The following is a 22,435-nucleotide window of genomic DNA, read 5'->3' on the forward strand; positions in this document are numbered from 1 at the left end:
CTATTACCAACCCCATTTTACAGGTGAGGAAACTCAGACAGATAGAGGTTAAGTGATTTGCCCAGGGTCATACAACTAGTATATGTCAGAAGCTAGCTTTGAACATAGGTCTTCCTGACTCCCAAGTCCAGGGCTCTATCCATTGCACTACCTAGCTGCCCCAAGATCTGCATCCTCCATGGCAAAATATAGAAATCTTTGTCTCCCAAAGTGACCAGTCAATGATAATGTACATAGAAACAATATCACCGAGGCCATACCTGGCCACTCAATATCAGGAGAGGGAACAAAAAAGGTGAAAGAGGGGCAGCTAGGTGGTGCAGTGGATAGAGCACCAGCCCTGGAGTCAGGAGTACCTGAGTTCAAATCCGACCTCAGACACTTAACACTTACTAGCTGTGTGACCCTGGGCAAGTCACTTAACCCCAATTGCCTCACCAAAAAAAAAAAAAAAAGGTGGAAGAAAGGGTTGAGAAATACTATTGTCCTTTCAAAAAGATAACAAAATTAGGTGTTCTGAGTGAGTGCCCATGAAGGCCAAAAAACAAAACAGAAGGAGATTCCACATCTTCCTTTTTTTTTTTTAAACACATCTTCCTTTCAAGGTATAACCTAGCTCTCCCTTATGTGTAAATTCTTTCTGATGATTATCTTATCCCCTTCATACTATTTCAATTCAATTCAATGAATTATCTATCAGGCACCCAGGTGCTAAGGAAGAGACAGAGTGGGATGGTCTTATTGAAAGAACCCTGGGGCAGCTAGGTGGCACAGTGGATAAAGCACCAGCCCTGGATTCAGGAGGACCTGAGTTCAAATATGACTTCCGACACTTGACACTTACTAGCTCTGTGACCTTGGGCAAGTCACTTAACCCTTATTGCCCCACAAAAAGAAAGAAAGAACCCTGAGTCTAAAGTCAAATCACTTGGGTTTGAATCTTGCTGCTGCCATTTATGACCTGTGTGAGCTAAAGCCCATCACTTAACCTCTCTAGGTCTCAAATCAAAAAATATTTATGAATTTCCTTCTGTGTGCAAGGCACTATTAGACACCAGGGATTCAAAGTTGTTTTTTTAATTACCTGCTTCCTACCCTAAAGGAAAAGAAACTGGGTAATTTTTTAAATTCTAAATTTGCTGTCACAAGTGGAGAAATAGGCTTTTAGGTGTAGGAGGATTCGGAGTGAGCGTCTGAACCTGAAAGGAAGAAAGGGAGTTAGAAGGGCAAAAATAAAGAGAAATCACATTCCAGGGATGGAAGACAATACCAAAGCACTGAATGACACTAATGTCATTTCCAGGAATAGCCAGTAGCCCAGTATATCTGGGATACAGTCTATTCTCAAGAAGGAAATATTTCTCAATAAGAAACAAAACTGGAAAGTAAGTAGGAGCTAGATGATGGGGAGAGTTTCTATTTCATCTCAAAGAAAATAAATACACTACTTGGCTCCCATTGATCTCTCTGGCTTCTCCTCCCCTTTATTTTGGTAGTTGCATGAAGAATGGATTGGAGAAGGGAGAAACTGGAGGCAGGGAGACCATCTACGAGGTTATTACAGTAGTCCAGAAAAGAGGTGATGAGAAGCACAGCTTAAGTCAAAGCAGTGGAAAGAACATCCATGTGAAAGATGTTGTGAAGGTGGAATCTACAAGACTTAGCAACTGATTGGAATTAAGGTAGGGAAGAGAGGAGAGTCAGATGACTCTGAGGTTACTACCCTGGGTGACTAGAAAGATAGTGGTGCCAAAGAGAGATGGAAGTTGGAAGGAGGGAAGAAGTTTAAGGGAGAAGAGGATGAGTTCAGTTTGGAGCATGTTGAGTTTGAGGAGCTGGGAGGACAGATGAAGAGACCTAACCAGCTGGGAGATTGGAGAGGTGGGGCTGAAGATAGAGAGGAGAGATGAGTATGATTAGCATAATTAGAGATGATAGATTTGGGAGTCATCTGCATAACTGGACCCACAGGAATAACCTCAGTTTACTTTTAACAGGTTTAAACTAGATAATCTCTATGGGCCCTCCCAAAATTAACATTTTATCATCTAAGTATGGTCTCTACACTCCAGGTGCTAGGAGCTTATACTCTAGCTGGGGAAATAAAGTTTACATACCAGCAACAGAGACTAGAACAAAGGGGCTTGCAATCAGATGTGAAGTTGTATAGTATGAGCCCATATTCTTTGCTTCTGTAATCAGGAAAGATAGGAAATGGTTGCCTGCTTGGATCTGGTCACTGAGTCTCCTCTTAGCCTTCTTTTCTCAAGGTTGAATCATCTGTGTCTTTAGCTTCTCCTCATAGGTCCCATATCCCATGCTTTTAGACTTAGGAAAGACAACTAGTTCTGAGGAGAGACAGTGATATAGTAGAAAGAACACTAACCTAGGAGTCAGGAATGCTGGGTTTTAGTACCAACTCTACATACTAATTTTGTGTGACCCTAGAAAAGTGACTTTCCTTCTCTATTTTAAGTGCAAAAAATGAAGGAGAGGGATTGGACTAGAATCTTGAGTTGTTAAAAACCCTGGCTGTAACACTCCCAAATGTGCCCAAACCAGGTTGAAATTTAATTGGGAGAATTTTAAAAATAAACAAAAATACAATAGAACATAGATAATGTTAACATGTGATTTTCTAAGTCAATATGCAGCCCATCAGGATCCTTATCTTTGGTTTAGTGGAATCCTTTTCTATTTGAATGTGAAACCATTGGACTAGTTGATCTCTGAGGACCCTTTTAATTCTAAAAATTATTGTGATCCTATGAATCCTCAGGAATCAAGGCAGAAGAAGGCTAAGAGAATAGAGAAGAAAGGGAAAGGAGAAGAGAATTTTGTAGAAAACTGCTTAAGGTAGGGACCATGTCCTTTGCATAGGATTATAGATTCAGAGCTAGGTCAAAAGACTGAAAAAATAAAAGACAATATTAACTATCTGATAGGAAAAAAATTGATCAGGAAAATAGATTGAAGAGAGATAATTTAAGAATCATTGGTCTAGGGGGCGGCTAGGTGGTGCAGTGGATAAAGCACCAGCCCTGGATTCAGGAGGACCTGAGTTCAAATCCAGCATCAGACACTTGACACTTACTAGCTGTGTGACCCTGGGCAAGTCACTTAACCCCCATTTCCCCGCAAAAAAAAAAATAAAAGAAGGAATCATTGGTCTACCTGAAAGTCATAAACACACAAAAAAGATCATAGACATCACATTTCAAGAAATTATAAAGGAAAACTGCCCAGGTATCTTAGAACCAAAGGGAAAAGTAGAAATTTTTTAAAATCCACCGGTCACTTCCTGAAAGAGATCTCAAAATAAAAACTCCTAGGAATATTGAAGTCAAAATCCAGAACTCTGAGGTCAAGGAGAAAATACTGCAAGCTGCCAGAAAAAAAGGCATTCAAGTACCATGGTCCCACACTCATGATCACACAAAATTTAGCAGCCAACACTCAAAAGAAACAGAGGTCTTAGAATATGATATTCTGGAAGGCAAAGGTTCTAGGATTACAACCAAGTATAGCCTATCTAGTAAAACTGTGTATAATCCTACAGAGGGGAAAATGGATATTTAGAGAAACAGAGGACTTTCAACCATTTCTGACTGGGGGATGGGGAACAAAATCAGAGCTGAATAGAAAATTCGACATTCAAACAAAGGATTCAGGAGAAGCATAAAAAGGTATATATAAGCAAGAAATCATAAGAGTCTAAAAAGGTACTGTTAACATTATTATCTAGGGCAATGATACATGTATCTCTCAGAAATTTATCATCACCAAAGGTCTTATAGGCAGTCTAATTAGACAGAGAGCCTGGTTATGATTCTATTGTATTTGGATGATCTCAAAAGAAGAATGAAATGAGTAAAGTGAAAAAAATGTACTGGGACAGTACATTATGTGAGCGAAATTAGCTCACATAAATTGGGCACATAATTAAGAGTTTATGCAATGGAGAGGGCAGTGAGGGAGGGGAGTGGTAAGCACTTGAACCTCACACTCATCTGAACTGGTTCAAGGAGGGAAGAATAGACATATACACAGTTGGGCATAGAAATTCATCTTACCCAACAGGGAAGTAGGAGGGAAAAGGGTTAAGAGAAAGTCAGGGAAGGGGAAATAAAAAGGAGGGTAGATTCAGGGAGGCAATGGTCAGAGGCAAAGCAGATTATAAAAGAAAAAAAAAAAAGAGGGGCAGCTAGGTGGCGCAGTGGATAGAGCACCAGCCCTGGAGTCAGGAGTACCTGAGTTCAAATCCGACCTCAGACACTTAACACTTACTAGCTGTGTGACCCTGGGCAAGTCACTTAACCCCAATTGCCTCACTAAAAAAAAAAAAAAGAAAAAAGAAAAAAAAGAAAAAAAAGGAAAAAAAAAGAAAAAAGAGGACAAGTATAATAGAGTAAGATGGAGGGAAATACACAGTTAGCAATCATAACTGTAAATGGAAATGGAATAAACTCAATCATAAAATAGAAGAGGTTTGCAAAATGGGTTAGAAATCATAATCCAACCAAAAAAAACACCCGCTTGAAACAGAAAGATACATATAGAACCAAAATAAGGGACTGGAGCAAAATCTGTTTTGCTTCAGCTGAAGTAAAAAGGGAAGGAGTGGTAATCATGATGATCTCAGACAAATAAAAGTGAAAATAGACCTAATTAAAAGAGATAAACAAGAAAACTACATTTTACTAAAAGGTACAATCGATAATGAATTAATATCAATTGTGAATACATAGGCAGCAGATGGCAAAGCAGGAGGAGGAGGAAGAAGAAAAGGAGGAAGAGGAGGAGATGGAAAAGAAGGTCAAATTACCAATATCAAAAATGAAAAGGTGAATTTACAATCAATAAAGATGAAATAAAAAGCAATTTTTAGAAGCTATTTTTTCCCAACTATATACCAATAAAACTGACAATCTTAATAAAATGAATATTTCCAAAATACAAACTGCCCAGATTAACAGAACAGGAAACAGAATGCTTAAATAGCCTTATCTTAGAAAAAGGAACCAAACAAACCATATATGAATTCCCTTAAAAAAAAACCAAACCCAAATACTGGATAGATTTACAAGCAAATTCTACCAAACATTTAAAGAACAATTAGGGGGCGGCTAGGTGGCGCAGTGGATAAAGTACCGGCCCTGGATTCAGGAGTTCCTGAGTTCAAATCTGGCCTCAGACACTTGACACTTACTGGCTGTGTGACCCTGGGCAAGCCACTTGACCCCCATTGCCCCGCAAAAAAAAAAACAAAAAACAATTAACTTCAATATTACAAAAACTGTTTGAAAACATAGGTAAAGAAGGAATCCTACCAAATTCCTTCTATAACACAAAGTCTGCTATCTAAACCAGGGGGGATCAAAACAGAAGAAGAAAACCATAGACTAATTTCCCTAATGAATATTGATGAAAAAAATTTTAATAAATACTAACAAAGAGATATCACAAGGATCATACACTACTACAGGCTGATTTATACCAGGAAGGCAAGGCTGGTTCAATATTAGGAAAACTATAAGCATAATTGACCATATAAATAATTAAAACAACAAAAATCATATTATTATCTCAATAGATTAGGAAAAAAGCTTTTGACAAAATACAACACCCATTTCTATTAAAAACACTAGAAAGCATGGGATAAATGGATTTTTCACTAACACAATTAGTAGTATCTATTCAAAACCTAGAGCAAGTTTTTATCTGTAATGGAATAAGCTAGAAGCCTTTCCAAAAAGATCAGGAGTGAAGTAAGGATCATCATTATCATCCAATATTGTACTAGAAATGCTGTTTATAGCAATAAGACAAAAAACATATTGAAGGATTAAGCATAGGAAATAAGGAAACAAAATTATCACTCTTTGCAGATAATATGATGGTTTACCTAGAGAATATCAGAAAGTCAACTAAAAAAACTAATCAAAAGAATTGGGGGTAGCTAGGTGGCACAGTAGATAAAGTACTGGCCCTGGATTCAGGAAGACCTGAGTTCAAATCTGGCCTCAGACACTTGACACTAGCTGTGTGACCCTGGGCAAGTCACTTAACCCTCATTACCCCACCAAAAAAAAGAGAGAACAACTTCAGCAAAGTTGCAGAATATAAAATAAACCCATGCAAATTATCAGCATTTTTGTATATTACCAATAAAACTTATTAGGAAGAGATAGAGAGTTGTCTCAATACTTGGGAGTCTATCTGTCAATTCACACAGGACCTACATAAACACAATTACAAATACTCCACACACAAAAAAGACATCTGAAAAACTGGAGAAATCTACTGCTCATCAGAAGACCAAGCCAATATAATAAAAATGACAATCCACCTAAATTAAATTACTTATTCAATGTCATGCCAATCATATTACAAAAGAATTACTTTAGAGAACTACGAAAGGTCATAACAAAATTCATCTGGAAGAACAAAAGTTCAGAAATGTCAGAGGAATCAATGAAAAAAAAAATGAGAAGGAAAAAGGACTAGCAGAACCGAATCTCAAACTGTCCTATAAAGCTGTAATTATCAAAAAGAATTCAGTACTGTATAAGAACTGGAAAAATTAATCAGTGAAACAGATTAGGACATAATAGACAGAAGCAAAATGAGCACAATGACCTAGTGTTTGACAGACCTAAAGATCCCAGCTATTGGGTCAAGAACTTAATATTTGACAAAAACTGCTGGGAAAGGGGCAGCTAGGTGGTGCAGTGGACTCAGATACTTGACACTTGACACTTACTAGCTGTGTTACCCTGGGCAAGTCACTTAACCCTCATTGCCCCACAAAAAAACAAAAACAAACAAAAAAACAAACACAAAACTGTTGGAAAAACTGGAAAGTAATTTAGCAGAAACTAGTGTAGACTAACATCTCATACCATATAGCAGGAGAAGCTCAAAATGGGCACATGATTTAACATAAAGGGTGATATCATAAACAGATTAGGGAACCATGGAAAAAATTATTTTCAGATCTATGGGAAGGGGAAGAGTTCATAATCAAATAAAAATGAAGAGGTTTACAGGAAGTAAAATGGATAATTTTAACTACATAAAATTTTAAAGTGTTTACACAAACAAAACCAATGCAGCTAGTGTTAGAACAAAGGCAGGAAAATGGGGTGGTGGTGGGGAGAAATCTTTGAAGTTAGTTTCTATAAAAGTCTCATTTCTAAAACTGAATCAGATTTACAAGAATAAGAGCTATTACTGATTGAGAAATAGTCAAAGGATATGAATATGCAGTTTTCAGAGAAAGAAATCCAAGTTATCTAGAGCCATGGGGGAGAGGGAGAAAGGCTCTAAATCATAACAATTAAAGAAATGCAAATTAAAACAAGTTTTTAAAACCAATCAGGTTGTCTAAAATGACAACAACAAAAAAAGGAAAATGACAAATGCTCAAGGGAATGTGGGAAAATAGGCATACTAATTCACTGTTTGTTGAGCTATAAACCATTCTGGAAAACAACAATAACAATGCCTAAAAGGTTATTAAACTCTGCATATCCTTTGACAGAGTGATAATACTACTAGGTCTATACCCCAAAAAGATCAAAGAAAAAAGGACCCATATGTACAATCATATTTATAGCAGCTCTTTTTGTGGTAGCAAAGAATTGGAAACTCAGGAATGTGATGGAATACTATTGCACTGTGAGAAATGAGGGAGATAGTTTCAGAAAAACCTGGAAAGACTTGTATGACTGATACAAAGTAAAGTGAGCAGAACCTGAACAATTTATACAGTTACAGCAATATTGCAAAGATAATCAACTTTGAAAGACTTAGTTACCCTAATCTACACAAAGACACAATTCCAAAGTATTCATCATGAAATATGCTATCCACCTCCAGAAAGAAAAGGGAAGAGAACTCAGAGTACAGATTGAAACGTAATTCTTCTATTTCTTTCTTTTCTTTTTCTTTTATTCTTTCTTCCTTTTTTTTTTTGAATATGGCTATGGTGGATATTTGTTTTGCATGTCTATATATATTTGTAATAATTTTATTTTTCTGTCTTAGTGGGAAGCAGAGGAAGGGAGGTGAAAATATGAAATTGAAAATAAAATAAAATTGAATTAAAAAATATTTAGAGTTGGAAGGAACCTTAGTGTCAAATCTAATCTCCTTGTTTTACAGATGAGGAAACAGTGGCCCAAATCAAGTGCTGTGCCCACTGCACCATACTGTCTGTATCCCTACCCCCACCTGTCAGCACCAGTGAAGGTACACATGGTAGAATCTCAATAAATATTAGATGAAGTGAATTTGGAGGATGAAGGAGGTTTAAGGATTTGTAGAGAGTGAAATGGGAGAAGATAGAATTATATGAGTAAATCTCTCCTTCTAGAGCTTGCTAGAAAATCTCCAGACCTGAAACAGCACTTTTTTGTGGGGGTCCTCCTCTCCAAAGAAAGAAATTCTCAGGCATAGTGCCAACTACACAATTCCCTTCTAGGAAACAGCCACCCCCACCTCAGTGCAGGAAGAACCAAAGATTGAATATATCATCTTTTTTTTTTTTTTTTGGTGAGGCAATTGGGGTTAAGTGACTTGCCCAGGGTCACACAGCTAGTAAGTGTGTAAAGTGTCTGAGGCCAGATTTGAACTCAGGTCCTCCTGAATCCAGGGCCGGTGCTCTATCCACTGTGCCACCTAGCTGCCCCTTGAATATATCATCTTTCCCTTTTTCCAGCTATATAGGAAGGTCTTAATAAATGCTTGTTGAGGGGCAGCTAGGTGGCGCAGTGGATAAAGCACCGGCCCTGGATTCAGGAATACCTGTGTTCAAATCCAGCCTCAGACACTTGACATTTACTAAGCTGTGTGACCCTGGGCAAGTCACTTAACCGCCACTGCCCACCAAAAAAAATAAAAAAATAAATGCTTGTTGACTGACTGTTCTGTTCCCCACCTTCACTATCACCACACAAAATACTTAAAGGACAGCTATGTGTTATCCAAAGGATTTCTCTAATCAGTGCATTACTGATGAGTACTTTTCCTCGCATGTGTCCTCCAGTTACCCCAAACTTAAAATATTCAAAACCAAACAACATTTTTTCTTCCTCCCAAGATCAGATCTCCCTCCCTACACAACTTCTATTTCCAGTCCTTTTCGATTTCTTCTTTTTTTTTTGCCCCCCATATTCAATCTGCTAAAGCACTAAAAGAAGTCTCATACCCACCCACTTCCTTTCTTTCTAGTCTCACTGTCTCCACTGGGTCTAAGCCAGGGGCTTTCCCCTTTTCACATTTTTCTAGATCATTTTATCTGGAGCTCTCCTCTGCCTCTATCACATTCTACCTTGCACAGGGTGTCCCAAAAAGTCTTAGTACAGTTTTAAGCTTTAATAACTTCGGAAGTATCTGGCCACAAGCTTATAAAATATACCATTTGAGAGTTTAATCATTTGCATTTCTTTTTCACTTATTTAGTTTTGTGAATTTTGAACAATAAAATTTAAATTTTAACAAGATGGGGCAACGTGTCATTATGCATTGTGTGTACAACAGTTTGTGGGTGACATTTTCTGGTGCCTCTTTCCAGGACACCTTGGTCACCTGATCTATCTCTCCATTAGACATTTTTCTTGTGGGGGGGTCATGTAAAAACTGTTGTGTATGCATCAAAACCTCAGTCTTTGGATGATCTTAAAGCTAGGATTACAAATAACAATCTCAGTCACTGAGTAGCAGCTGATGAAAATTTTTAGGAAGTTTGAAAGTCGAGTAGAGTAATATATAGCACAAGACACTGGTTATGTTAATTTTGATAAGCAACACGTCAATAGTTTATATTGTTTTGTGGGGTTTTGTGGGGCAATAGGGGTTAAGTGACTTGCCCAGGGTCACACAGCTAGTAAATGTCAAGTGTCTGAGGCTGTATTTGGATGCAGATCCTCCTGAATCCAGGGCCGGTGCTTTATCCACTGTTCCATTTTAGCATCCCCCTCATCAATAGGTTTTTTTTTTTTTAAGTGAGGCAATTGGGGTTAAGTGACTTGCCCAGGGTCACACAGCTAGTAAGTGTTAAGTGTCTGAGGCCGGATTTGAACTCAGGTACTCCTGACTCGAGGGCCATTGCTCTATCCACTGCTCCACCTAGCTGCCCCATCAATAGTTTTTAAATTCGATAATTAACCTTTCAAAATTTTTGTGGAGCGTTTATACTTTGGAAGTTACCAAGAAACCTTTGGGATACACTGAATTTTACCGTTTTGGATTCCTACTATAGTTCCCCCTCTCCCATTAGATTATAAACTCCTTAGAGGGCTGAGACTGTGCTGTTTTTCATCTTGAAAATATCTCAGCACCTCGCATAGTACCTGGCACAAAACAGCTAATAAATAGGTGTCAAATTTAGTTAAGAGGAAGCTGGACTCTTTTCTAATAAATAAACAACCGAGCTATCATTTTCAGAGGAGACTCCTGATTTGCCCCAAACTTTAGGATTGGAGAAGATGGGGGGGGGAGGTGGACAGAGGCCCCTGGCTGCTGTGACATCTCCACCGTTCCCTCAGCAAGAGTGCGAGTAAAGAGAAAGGGGATACTCCAGGCACCTCTGTTCAATGTCACAGCCTCTTTATCTAGTTAGCAGAGATGTGTTAAAAAGCCAGCTCTCCCTCCTTCCCCGCTCCCCTCCTTCCCGATTCCCAACACAGCCAGCCAGCAACACTTTGGTGTGACCGCAGGACACTCACAATTACGGTCTAAGCAGCACCTGCGGCGCTCAGTCCGCACCCCCGCGGGAGGAGTCAAAACCTCGCAGAGGACAAGGAGAGGCATTTGGGGGAGCTTTGGGAACTCAGAGACATTGCGCATTTGGGCTTGAAGACTCAGGCTTACCTTCAGATGGGAAGGTCCAAATGATCACAACTCCTGGAACCAGGAGTTCACACAGTGTGACTGGAGAGAGGGTCTGTAGAACCTTCCCCTGCTGCCTATGTAGCCTCCAGTGTTTCTCTTGGGCAAAGTCCCGGGGCCTCTTAGAATCTTAGACTCATAGAATGTAGAATCATAGAATAATAGAATATCAGAACTGGAAAGGACCCTAGAGTTAGAGACCAAGTAAGCCTGACCTCCATCCTCTTCGGCTCCGTTTCAGTCAGTCAGTTTCCCCTCGATTACCGCCAGAGAGAAGTGTTCAATCCACTCACGAACCAGCCAGGCCCATTGTTAAACAGCACTAAATGTAGGAAGGTCTTTCTTCTTTTGGGCGAAAATCTGCTTTTCTTCAGCTTACACCCACAGCTCTGTCCTCTAGAGCTCCACAGAATAACTATAAACGATTCTTCCTCTTTTTATCTGCTCGTGGGTCAGGAGTCCAGGCCTGAGGTCAGAAGCTCTAAAAAGAGACAGCATCCCAAATCTATGTTGAGCACTCTCCTCTTGCCTTCACTCTCATCCTCTCCTCCCTGACTCCATCTCCTTTCCACACTTACTGGGAAACTAGTTCTTCACTCGATATTTGCCAGATAGTTTATGGTAAAGGATGAGACACACTCATCAGATAAGGACAATATGCACATTCAAAAACAGGAACCAGTCCCTGATGTTTTCAGAGACTTGGCTGTGGTTCTGTTCCCTGTCTAGGCACCATCTACCATGGCACTGAAGCAGTCCACCACTCCACCACTTCCCTAGACCCCAGCCACCCAATCTGATTCCCTGCCTAACCCCTAGATCCTCTTCCCATCTCATCTCCAGACTCCAAAGTCCCAAAATAGACATCAAAGAGGCCTTGCCTCCTTCTCCCTTCAGGGTGAATCTTGCTGATGTGGGAGTCACTCTTGGGATAACCATACAGCTACAGTTAAAGCCTCTTGGCTTGGCTCCTCTGTTATTAACACAGTTTAAATTTAATATATTGGGTGTGATTTAGTGTCTATAAAGAACAAGATCTGTTTACAATCTTGGGTCCCAAAGGGGACCAAGAAATCTGGTTTTCCTTTCTGAAATCTACCTTGAAAAAGCTATCATCTTCCCTGACAAATATTTACCAAGGGATTGTTATATGAAACATCTCTCACCCTCCTCCCCTAAAAAAAAAAAAAAGATCTCAGGTTCTGACAACTCCCCACAGCACTTTGTTCACACCTCTCTGGTGTACATATAGTCTGACATATATTATAGCTAACACTATACTTTTCTTATCTTCCATAGAATGTGATAAGTCCTATGAGGATAGGAGCTAATCTTTGGATCCCTGCCCCCATAGTAGCTACTTTAGAGACGTGCATGTGTTAAGGGCTCAGTAAATGTGTGATGAAGAAGAAAGGGTAGCAGAAGAGAAGAGGAGGAAGAAAAAAGATGGAAGGAAAGGAGGAAAGGAGGGAAGGAAGGAGGGAGGACAGAGGGAGGAAAGGAGAGAGGGAGAGAAGAAGGGAGAAAAATCTAAATAATAATACAAGGCCATAGCAGATCAGTACAAACAGTAAGTGAATTCCTGTGGGTTCAGAAAAGAGATCACTGGGAAATCAGCTTTATTCATTAGACATTTATGATTGTCATTCATAAATTCATAATTAGGACCCATTTATGTTAGTGCCAGTAATGTCTCCTGGATTAATGAGTTTTGTAAGTTAAACTGCCTGCTCTGCAAAGTAGGCCTGAGGGTCATAGACTGTTAGGAGTGGAAGGGATCTAGTCCCACCCATGAATTTTGCAGATGAGAAAACCAAAGCCTAGGAAGACTGTTCTCCTAGGTCATATAGCTAGTTAGTGGAGAAACCAGAATATGAATCCATCTCCTAAGTTCTATCCCCAGACTCTTTCCACCAGGCTGTCTATCTCAGAGGGAAAAAAAAAAAAAAACTTTCCCCAAGAAAAGATGGAAAAATAGCCTGGGGTTTACCCTTGAATCAACACCACCTATTGTTTTCCCCACAATCTCTGAACAATCAATCAAACAACCAATAAAGGAGCATTTTATTAAATACCAACTCTGTTCCAGGTTCCAGAGCTACAAAGACAAAAATGAAACAGTTTCTTCCCTGACCTCAAGGGGCTCCTATTTTGCACAAGGTAGGTTTCTGGGGATGGGTGGAATGGACTGTGCTCAAATGAATAATCCAGAAAATCATAGACTTTTACAAATTTTTTAAAACCTCAAAAATAAGGTCTAATCTTCACCCACCTCTTTTATACTTGAAGAAATGAGTCTGTGGAGAGGAAGTATCCCACAATGTGTGGCTGATCATAGTATCGGATCCTGGTTTCTAACCTAGCCCAGTATGTATTTATGTCACTGAATTGAAATGAAGGCAGTATAAGACACAATGACAAGGACAGTCCCCCAAAATCTGCCTGGGGAGGTCATTTTAAGATCTGACCCAGTCCAGAAGCCTGGGTGAGAAGGGGTCAGAAGTCCACCCTGCTAACCTAGGAGTTGAAAATTAGACACCCAATAGAATTTCCAGACAGAGCAAAGTGGGAAAAGGTCTTAGGCCGAAGCTGATCTCCCTCTCTGGGGACCTCTAGGGTCTGTCTGGATTATGGGGAAGGGGAAGGAAGAGTGTCCGCCCTGAGGCAGTGGGGAGCCTACATGGACCCTAGGGGGCCCTTCCTAGACAGCAGAAGGAATGTGTGAACCCTGTCCTCCCAGCAGGGGCTGAGGGCTGGGAGATGAGGCTGAGTCCATTAGGAACATTTAGCATTCATGACATTCTTACCCACCTGATGAGCCTGGCTCCAGCAACCTTCCCTGGGTCGCTGGGTGCTAAGTACTCTCCCAGCCTTACTAATAAACTTGGAGCCAAGAGGGAAATGTGGCCCTTTGGGGGAGCCTGAGGCAGTCAACATTGGAAGGAGCACTGAAAAGGCTGAAAATTGAAGAGGGGAGGGAAGAGAACAAGCATTTATTAAGCACCGACTGTTTACCAGGCACTGTACCAAGTGCTTTTATAAATATTATCTCATTTGATTTGAAACCCCAGGCACTGGTTGGGGGAGCTTTGAATATCTCCACCATCTCCCAGGTGAGGGAAAGTATTTGGAATACAGTGACCTCAAACATTCTTTAGGCACTTTATAATTTTCCATCCATTATTCTATTGCTGTTTCACTAAAAATCCTTGCTGTACACAAAATTATTCTCATTTTTAAAGGAGGAAACTGAGCCTCCAAGATCTTATGAGACCCCACAATCACACCATGAACTCCCAGGACCCCTCAGAGTCTTGGGACTCTGGGAGATCACAGTGAATTACTCAGAACTGGGACTAGAACCCAGGTCTCCTGACTTCCAGAAGGCTGAGTAGGTCAGAAGGTGATGTGTCATGACCCCAGCTTCCAATTCCTCCTTCTTCTTGACTCACCCGAGTCCTCGAGTCACCTCCAACTTTCCCTCCCCCACCCTGTGCCCTAGTTCATGTCATTAAGAGGTGAAAACCTCCTTCTCTCCCCAAACTTTATCAATGTGCACCCTCCAATTTCATACCCAATGAAATACAGAAACAGAATAATGGATGCTTTGTGCCCCAGAAGTGACCATAAGGCCTCTGAGTTTCATCAGGTCACATTCTTCCGAAGTTGGCATGAATGCCATCCCTCCTCACCCTCACCCCTACCCTATTCCTAGGGCCACTTTAGGCAGCTTCTCAGGATCATCCATGCTTGGAAAATTCCAGATTCTCCTTGAAATTGTCTCCCTTCCTGCATCAACACTTGCCAACAGACTCCTCCGAGGACTATAACTTCCTCTCATGGAATAATAGAACATGAGAGGTAGAGGAGACTCTAGGGGTCATCTATTTCAATCCATTTTCAAATCACAGATTCCATCTCAGAGTCATTCCCGAAGGTCTGAAAATATAGTCAATGGAACCTGTGGCTATGACGGGAAAAGGAGAAGGCTCTTGCTGTAATCTGAGCAGCTGGAATTCAAGCAAACTGGAAAAAATGCTATTGGGAAACTTGGGTATGCTGCCAGTGCCAAGAGGAGTGAAGAATAGTGAGTGATGGGGGCAGAGCAGTTGTGTTCACTTGTATCCTCCTAGTGTGGAGGAGAAAATCAATGATGCTAACTCATTAGTAGGGAAGAGGACTTGATTTATGATGTCCTTGGTAAAGGGCAAAGCTTCTTAAACTGTGGGTTGAGACCCCATATGGCATTGTATAACTGAATGTGGGGGTCATGAAAATTTTGGCAACAGTAAAACATTATGTAGACCTAGTTTATATACCTATGTAACTGGGGTCATGTAAAAAATCCTCTGGTGGAAAATGTTTAAGAAGCCCTGGTAGAGGGGACTCTCAAGGATGCCATTTCAGCAACTTTAGTCTTAAAAAGCTGCCTATAGGAGCAGCTAGGTGGCACAGTGGATAGAGCACCAGCCCTGAATTCAGAAGGACCTAAGTTCAAATTCAGCCTCAGACACTTAACTAGCTGTGTGACCCTGGGCAAGTCACTTAACCCCAATTGCCTCACCAAAACAAAACAAAACAAAAAACCTGCCTATAGCACTGAAAGTTAATTGACTTACCCAGGGTCATACAAGCCGCACATGTCAGAGATGGGACTTGAGCCTAAGTCTTGACTCCCTGGTTCCTATAAGATAAGTTGCCTCTTCACCTCAAAATGGTAGCAATTATAATGATGTTATACATTGGTTCCACTTTTTAAGTACTTACTTAATGCCTACTAATTGTTAATAGTCCTTTGAGGCAGGGCAAGGATTGTTATCCTTTATTTGACAGATATAGAAACTGAGGCACTGAGTTTGGAAGTAACTCATCATCATTAAAAAATGTACCTCCCTCGTTGCCCCACCAAAAAAAAAATGCACCTGACTAGGATTCCCAAAACTTGGGTTCAATTCCTGTCCTACCCATCTCATAACTTAGGCTAAACAAATTGAATGAACTAAGGAATGCAGAACCACGTTCTTAACTGTTTGTCATATGACTTTTAATTAGATTAATAATACTAGTAAGTGACACTCAAAGGCTGTGCAGAATCAGGGACAGAGCCCTAGTCTCCTGACCCTCCCAGGGGAAAGAACTCCTTCCAACCAAGCCAAACACTGGTCCTCAATCCACAGTTTTCTCAATCTCAGATCCTTTTTCAGATAATAGCTCATATTTATTTATGCAGTGGTTTAGGGTTGGCAAAACACTTTAGATATGTTATCTCATTTGATCCACACAACTCTGTTAAGTAGGTGCTATTCCTATAGATGAGAAAATTGATACTAGGAGGGATACAGTAACTTGTTCAGGATCACACAGCTAATAAGTGTCTGAAGCTGAAGGAACTTCAGTTTGTAGTGTCCCAAACTCTCAATCCTGTGTTCTACCCAGATGAGCTCAGGGGAAGAGACAAAACTCTGAGGGTTTTTTTTTTTTTTCACCTTAACCCCATGCCCAGTCTTGGTGGGAGTTCGTCACTGGACAAATATTAATCTTATCCTAATACATGATATAGAAACCCCAAAGTGACCAGGACTATGGGACAGACTTTGGGGGAAGTTAGGTCAGGCGGGGAGCTGCTCTGATCCTGGTCTTGGGCCAGCCTTCTCCGTAAACCAGAGAAAATTCATAGACCCAAGACCTGGAGGGAGTGGATACTAGGATTCCAGTCAGGGCAGGGTGGGCGGAGTTACTGGCTGCTCCCTCCTCTCACCTTTTGAAGTGCCGAGCTCAATGAGTGACCTATTGGGCCGCTGTCTCCTCTAACCGCATCATTGGAGAACAAATGGGATCGGTCGTTGGGCTAGCTGCCGTGGTTTTTTTTCCCCTTGGCTGTTTAGAACTTTTGCCTATAAATACCAAGGTCTTCATTTAGTACCACTCCCAGAAGACCAGCGCGCAGTCCCTTCATCCCTCACCTTCTGGGCTGACGCTCCCTTGGGGATCCTGGGGGCTGAAGTCCAAACAGGACCCAGGAGGGCAGAGCCATGAAGGAGCGACTTATCCTTCTGGTGACTGTGGGCATTTGCTATGCCACCTTCATGACCTCTGCCTGGTAAGTCCTCCCTCCCCAGTTCCTGCCTCAGAGGCACCTCTTAACAAGTTGTTCTTCCATTCATTCACATTCACTACTTATTTTTTCCCCCTTTACTATAGGTCAGTGAACAATTTCCTGATGACAGGACCCAAGGTAGGACACCCTCTGTGTCAGTATCTGTATGTCACGATGTATGTGCCCATACACGCAAATATACAGTGCACATCTCTGGGCATGTGTGTACCCTTACACTGATATGTGCCCTATATTAGCTTTGCCTAAAGCAAATTCGTGGAGAAGGCTCAATGTTTGGGGGTCTTGGGGAGGGGGTGGAATGGCAAAGAAGAAATGCCCACCTACAACCCCTTCCCCATGGAGCTCAGGGTGACAAAGGTGACAAGTGTGTTTAGTAAATGGAGATACACCAGAGAGACTGAAGAAGTTCACTGCCTCCCCCAGGTTTTTGCTTTTGCTTTTTTATTTGTTTGTTTGTTGGGGGGGGGGGAGAAGAGGAAGAGAGTCTGTGAGAGAAGAAAGGGAGGGAGTGGCCATTTCCCAGGGGCTGCCCACGGTTATTCACAAAGAAAGAATATTGTGATCAGAGGTCCCTGCCTTTGGAGATGGTCATTTCAGCTCCTGCTCCCCTATCCCCACCCCACCCTCACCCTCTAGAGCTGGGGATTTGGGGAGTCCCAGAGCAAGTTTTAGAGGTTCCAAGTGCTTCCCTTCCATTCCCAGGCCTATCTGACTTATACAACCAGTGTGGCCCTGGGTGCCCAGAGTGGCATCGAGGAATGTAAGTTCCAGTTTGCCTGGGAGCGCTGGAACTGCCCCGAGAGCGCCCTGCAAATCTCTACACACAACCGACTGAGGAGTGGTAAGTCTTTCCCAGCCGGTGTCTGCACCTGTCTTAATGTGTCTATTCCTTTATGTCCATGTGGGTGGCTTCTCTGCACATCTACCTATCCCTGTGCACATCTGTGGGTGTGCAGGTGTATTTTTACATAGACAGTGTTCTACGTTATGCTGACTTAAAATGTGTATTTGGTGGTCTTCAGGAGTGAGTGCAATGGGAAAGGAACAATGAACACCCCAGCCCTCTCCCCTTAGAGCTTAGGGCAAGGGAGGGGGTTGGAATTGTATTTAGTAAGGAGGGGGGGGATTTGCTGAAAGAACTGCTTTCTGTTTCCTGAGTTCTCAGATGTCTAATCATCATCATAACTCATATACACGTAGAACATTAAGGTTAGCAAGACCTTCACATGCATTATCTCATTTGACAATCACAGCAGCCCTGAGGGGTAGGTATTATTACTATCCCCATTTTACAGATGAGAAAACTGAGGTTAAGTCCAGGATCATAAAGCTGGTGAGTGTCAGAGGTGAAATTTGTACTCAGGTTTTCCTGACTCTAAGTCCAGCATTCTTATTTACTGTGCCAATAATGTTCATCAATAATCAGACTTGGGATCATAGGCTCATGGATACAGAGCCGGAAGAGAATATAGAGGTCTTCTCATCTAACACCCTCATTTGACATCTCCAAAGTCATAGAAGCAGTAAATGGCACAGTGGGAATTTAAATCTGGTTCCCAGTCCAAATCCAGTGATTTTTTTTTTTGGTGGGGTTTTTCCCCACTGTACCATTTAAGCACAGCTGGATTTCTTACCTACCCCTCTCCCATCCCCTCCCCTTGTCACATTATGCTTTTATGGGCCTCAGTTTCCCCTTGTGTAATCATCATACCCTGGGGTTGGATGAAATAGCAACAAGCATGTTTTGAATCCTGGGGCTGAAAAGCACCTACCAAGCATCTGATTTCAGGTCTGAAGGATCAGTGTTTTTAAGCCAGGCCATTGGTCACCTTGATGACGTTGGGGCTTCAGTAACATACCTTTTTAAACGTCCCTGTCCCAAAGCTACTAGGGAGACGTCTTTCATCCATGCCATCAGCTCTGCAGGGGTTATGTATACCATCACCAAGAACTGCAGCATGGGAGATTTTGAAAACTGCAGCTGTGATGAGTCCAACAATGGAAAAACTGGTGAGTCTGGTGGTGCCGCTGGTGGTGGTGGTGGGGTGTGTGTGTGTGTGTGTGTGTGTGTGTGTGTGTGTGTGTGTGTGTGTGTGTGTGTGTGTGTGTGTGTGAACAGGGGCAGGGAATAGGGGGCAGGCAGAAAGGGGTGGATGAAGCAGCTCCCCATTCCTGTCCCATCTTAAATCCACAGATCAGGAAAGCTGAATGAGGTAGTTTGGGATGAATGGGGCTAAACATAAGTCAGAAGACCTGGAATTCTGGGCCTTGCTGGTTATCTAGTCATGTTCCATGCCCATTCTGCTGAAAGACTGTCCCTAGAACAGATCCCTAACCACCCCCTAACCCCCAGTCCCTGCCTTCTGTTTTCATTCATGAGGGACAGAAGATATCCAGCAGCTCTTTTAGGAATGTCATCAGCCTCCCTCCAGACTCACGGTTATTTCTTCCGCTCTCTGTTGTCTATTTTTTTTCCTTTGACTGTGACTGCCCCCCTCCCCCCCAGGCTGGACTTTTCTGCTCCATTCCAAAAGGAGACAGTTCATTTTCAACTCAACTTAATACAACGAGGTAGCGTTTTATTAAGTGCCTACTATGTGCCGGGCACTGGGAACAAAAAAGGGAAAACTGAAAATATTCTTTGCCCTAATTTCTTGGCTGACCATGGACCTGCTGGGGCAATGCCCTTCTCATTCTCCTCTTGCATACAGGTGGCCATGGCTGGATCTGGGGAGGGTGCAGTGACAATGTGGAGTTTGGGGAGAGAATCTCCAAACTCTTTGTGGACGGCCTGGAGAAGGGAAAGGACGCCAGAGCTTTGATGAATCTGCACAACAACAAGGCAGGCAGGCTGGTGTGTACCTGAGCCAAGTGATCCATCTCTTGGGCTTGCCATCCTCTCTCTGGCCTAGTGGCAGGGTTGGCTGGTGGGAGGTGAGGGCAAATGGTGCTCATGCAACAGAGTAGTGGTAGGGACTGAAGACTGACAGAAATTGAATCCACTGGATAGGAGCAGCCCCAAACCTGCACCAAATTGAGATTGGGGCCAGTTCAGAGAAAGGGAGGGGGAAGAGTGTGAATCGACTATGGAGAAGCCTTCCCGGATTAAAAAACCTGCTTGGGCAGATAGGGATATTCTGGGGCCCAAGCTCAGAATCTCAAGGCAAATCGGTTTGGACCATAGAGACAACAGGCTCTGAGGCAAAGCACTGCTTAAGACGATGCCTAATAAATCTGAATGTGAGTGCAGATGCTCTGGATGGTCAGTGCAATACTGACCCCTCAGCCTCCATTTACTATCCTAATTGCCTCAGTTTACCATTACTAATTCCAATCTCCTATGTTAATTCTAACTGACAGAAGACAGGTAGGAGAAACCAAGATAATTTAAATCTTGTGAACTAAGACCCACAATTAGGCAGGCCACAATCTTTTTTTCTCTATGGAAAAAAAAAAAGACAGACCTTGAATGGTATTTATAACGACTCATATTACTTCACCTGAATTGTTACCATGACTCTGCCTACCAATTGGAAAGTTCCTATCAATTGGAAAGACCTTGGAGAAAATAGGGCAGTCATGAGCCTACAGTATCACTATATCTCCCCATAATCATATGTCCATTAAACAGATGGGTAAACCAAGTCCCTGGAAGGTTAAGTGATTTATCCAGGGTCTAGAGTCCAGGTTTCTTAACGTCTGGTCAGATTTCTTTTATCAAAATGCCTTTCCTTCTAGAGGCTCTGTGCCTCAGTTTAAGGTCCCTCCTTCCCTTTGCCTCTAACCAGAGCTATTCTCTAACTAGGCTGTAAGGGCCACAATGAAGAGGACTTGTAAATGCCATGGCATCTCTGGTAGCTGCAGCATCCAGACTTGTTGGCTACAACTAGCTGACTTCCGGGAGATGGGGAATTACCTGAAGGCCAAGTACAACCAGGCCTTGAAGATGGAGATGGACAAGCGTTGGTTCCGGGCTGGGAACAGCGCAGAGGGCCGGTGGGACCCGGAAGAGGCCTTCTATCCCAATGCTGAGGCCGAGCTGATCTTCCTGGAGGAATCCCCTGATTACTGTATCCGTAACTCTAGCTTGGGCGTCTACGGAACCGAGGGTCGGGAGTGCCTGCAGAGTGGCCGCAACCTGTCCCACTGGGAGCGGCGCAACTGTGGGCGCCTGTGCATGGACTGTGGACTGCGGGTGGAAGAGAGGAGGACGGAAGCTGTCAACAGCTGCAACTGCAAGTTTCAGTGGTGCTGCACGGTCAGGTGTGACCAGTGCTGGCAAGTAGTGACCAAGTACTACTGTACCCGGGCTCCAGGCGGCTCTCGAGTGTGGGCCAAGGGCAGCTCCAGTGCCAGCTAACCCACCTCTCCCCACCATGTGGGAGCTCACAGCCAGAATGGGAATGGGAATGGCTCTCTTGGGGAAGGAGGACAGGTAGGTGATGGTAGCCAGGGCAGAGATCAAAGATCAGAGATCAGAGATCAGGGGTCAAGGTCAAGGTCTGTCTTCTGGCTAAGGGGGCCACCTCCTTGAAGCCTTAGGTAAGGAAAAGTCTCTCTCTCTGTGTAGCCCAAGGTATTTCCTTTATTAGGACTGCAGGCTAGGATCTAATTCCCTGCCCAGTGATTCAGACTTACCCGGATCCAGATCACACTCTCCCCTGGTGTCAGACTAAGTACCCTTGGACAAAATTCCCCACTTGGTGTACCTGTGATGGCTTCCCCCTTGTCTCTGCCTCTTTATTCATATAGCTCTGGCTAAGGTGAGGTAAGGACCCAGGCTGACTTCCAAAGGGGTAACTTCCCCAAGGTCTAGGGCCCCTCTCACCTCTGCCTTCAGAGCTCAGGATTGCAAGGGGAAGGGGGTTCTGTACTGATCACCGAAGCAACCTGGGCTTGTCACCTACGGAGTCACACAGACAATAGTACTGAGACCAAGCACAATGTTGGGAGGTTATCTGTTTTTGGGGGGGGGCGGTATTTTGTTAATAGGAGCTTGCACTTTATGATGAGAAAGGTGCCTCTATACAAACAACCCTTGGGGGCCCGGAATGAAAGGTAGAGCAAGGCACAAGTGGTCCATACCCAGTTCAACCTAACACTTTCTCCAGCCCAACCCATCACTCACCTGGGTTATCCTAGATTTTGGCAGTGAGCATCACTGGCCTACTGGTAGAGAATTGGTGGCCACAAAGTACTTTCCCATCTAGGATACCTTCTCAGGGCAACATATCTCTTGGGGTGCTGGGCACCCTTTTTGTTTTGCTATTTTTCCTGATGAAAATGTCAGACTTTGTTTTCTAATAAATGCTTTTAAGTAAATTGGTTCAGTCAGGTGCTTTTTTTCCTTCCTTCAAGACCTTTATGAGCAGAGAGGGCAAGGCAACCCTGTCCCCATTTCTCTGTGATCCACACGGATATGGA

The 22,435-nt window shown here is 42.6% G+C and overlaps 1 protein-coding gene across 1 annotated transcript; it reads left to right on the forward strand.

The window, feature by feature from the left end:
- Positions 1-16,925: 16,925 nt before the first annotated feature.
- WNT8A (Wnt family member 8A) lies at positions 16,926-21,371 on the forward strand. The gene is made up of 6 exons (XM_043980693.1): positions 16,926-16,993; positions 17,095-17,128; positions 17,714-17,852; positions 18,896-19,021; positions 19,723-19,865; positions 20,817-21,371. The coding sequence occupies exons 1-6, from the start codon at positions 16,926-16,928 to the stop codon at positions 21,369-21,371; spliced, it is 1,065 nt and encodes a 354-aa protein (XP_043836628.1).
- Positions 21,372-22,435: the final 1,064 nt, after the last annotated feature.

This window comes from Dromiciops gliroides, chromosome 2 (assembly GCF_019393635.1).
Source record: "Dromiciops gliroides isolate mDroGli1 chromosome 2, mDroGli1.pri, whole genome shotgun sequence".
Classification (NCBI taxonomy): Eukaryota; Metazoa; Chordata; class Mammalia; order Microbiotheria; family Microbiotheriidae; genus Dromiciops; species Dromiciops gliroides.

Coding starts and splice junctions, on each gene's coding strand:
- WNT8A (XM_043980693.1), top strand. CDS start 16,926: ATGAAGGAGCGACTTATCCTTCTGGTGACTGTGGGCATTTGCTATGCC. Junction 17,129..17,713: donor TCCTGATGACAGGACCCAAG/GTAGGACACCCT, acceptor TTCCATTCCCAG/GCCTATCTGACTTATACAAC. Junction 19,866..20,816: donor ACAACAAGGCAGGCAGGCTG/GTGTGTACCTGA, acceptor TTCTCTAACTAG/GCTGTAAGGGCCACAATGAA.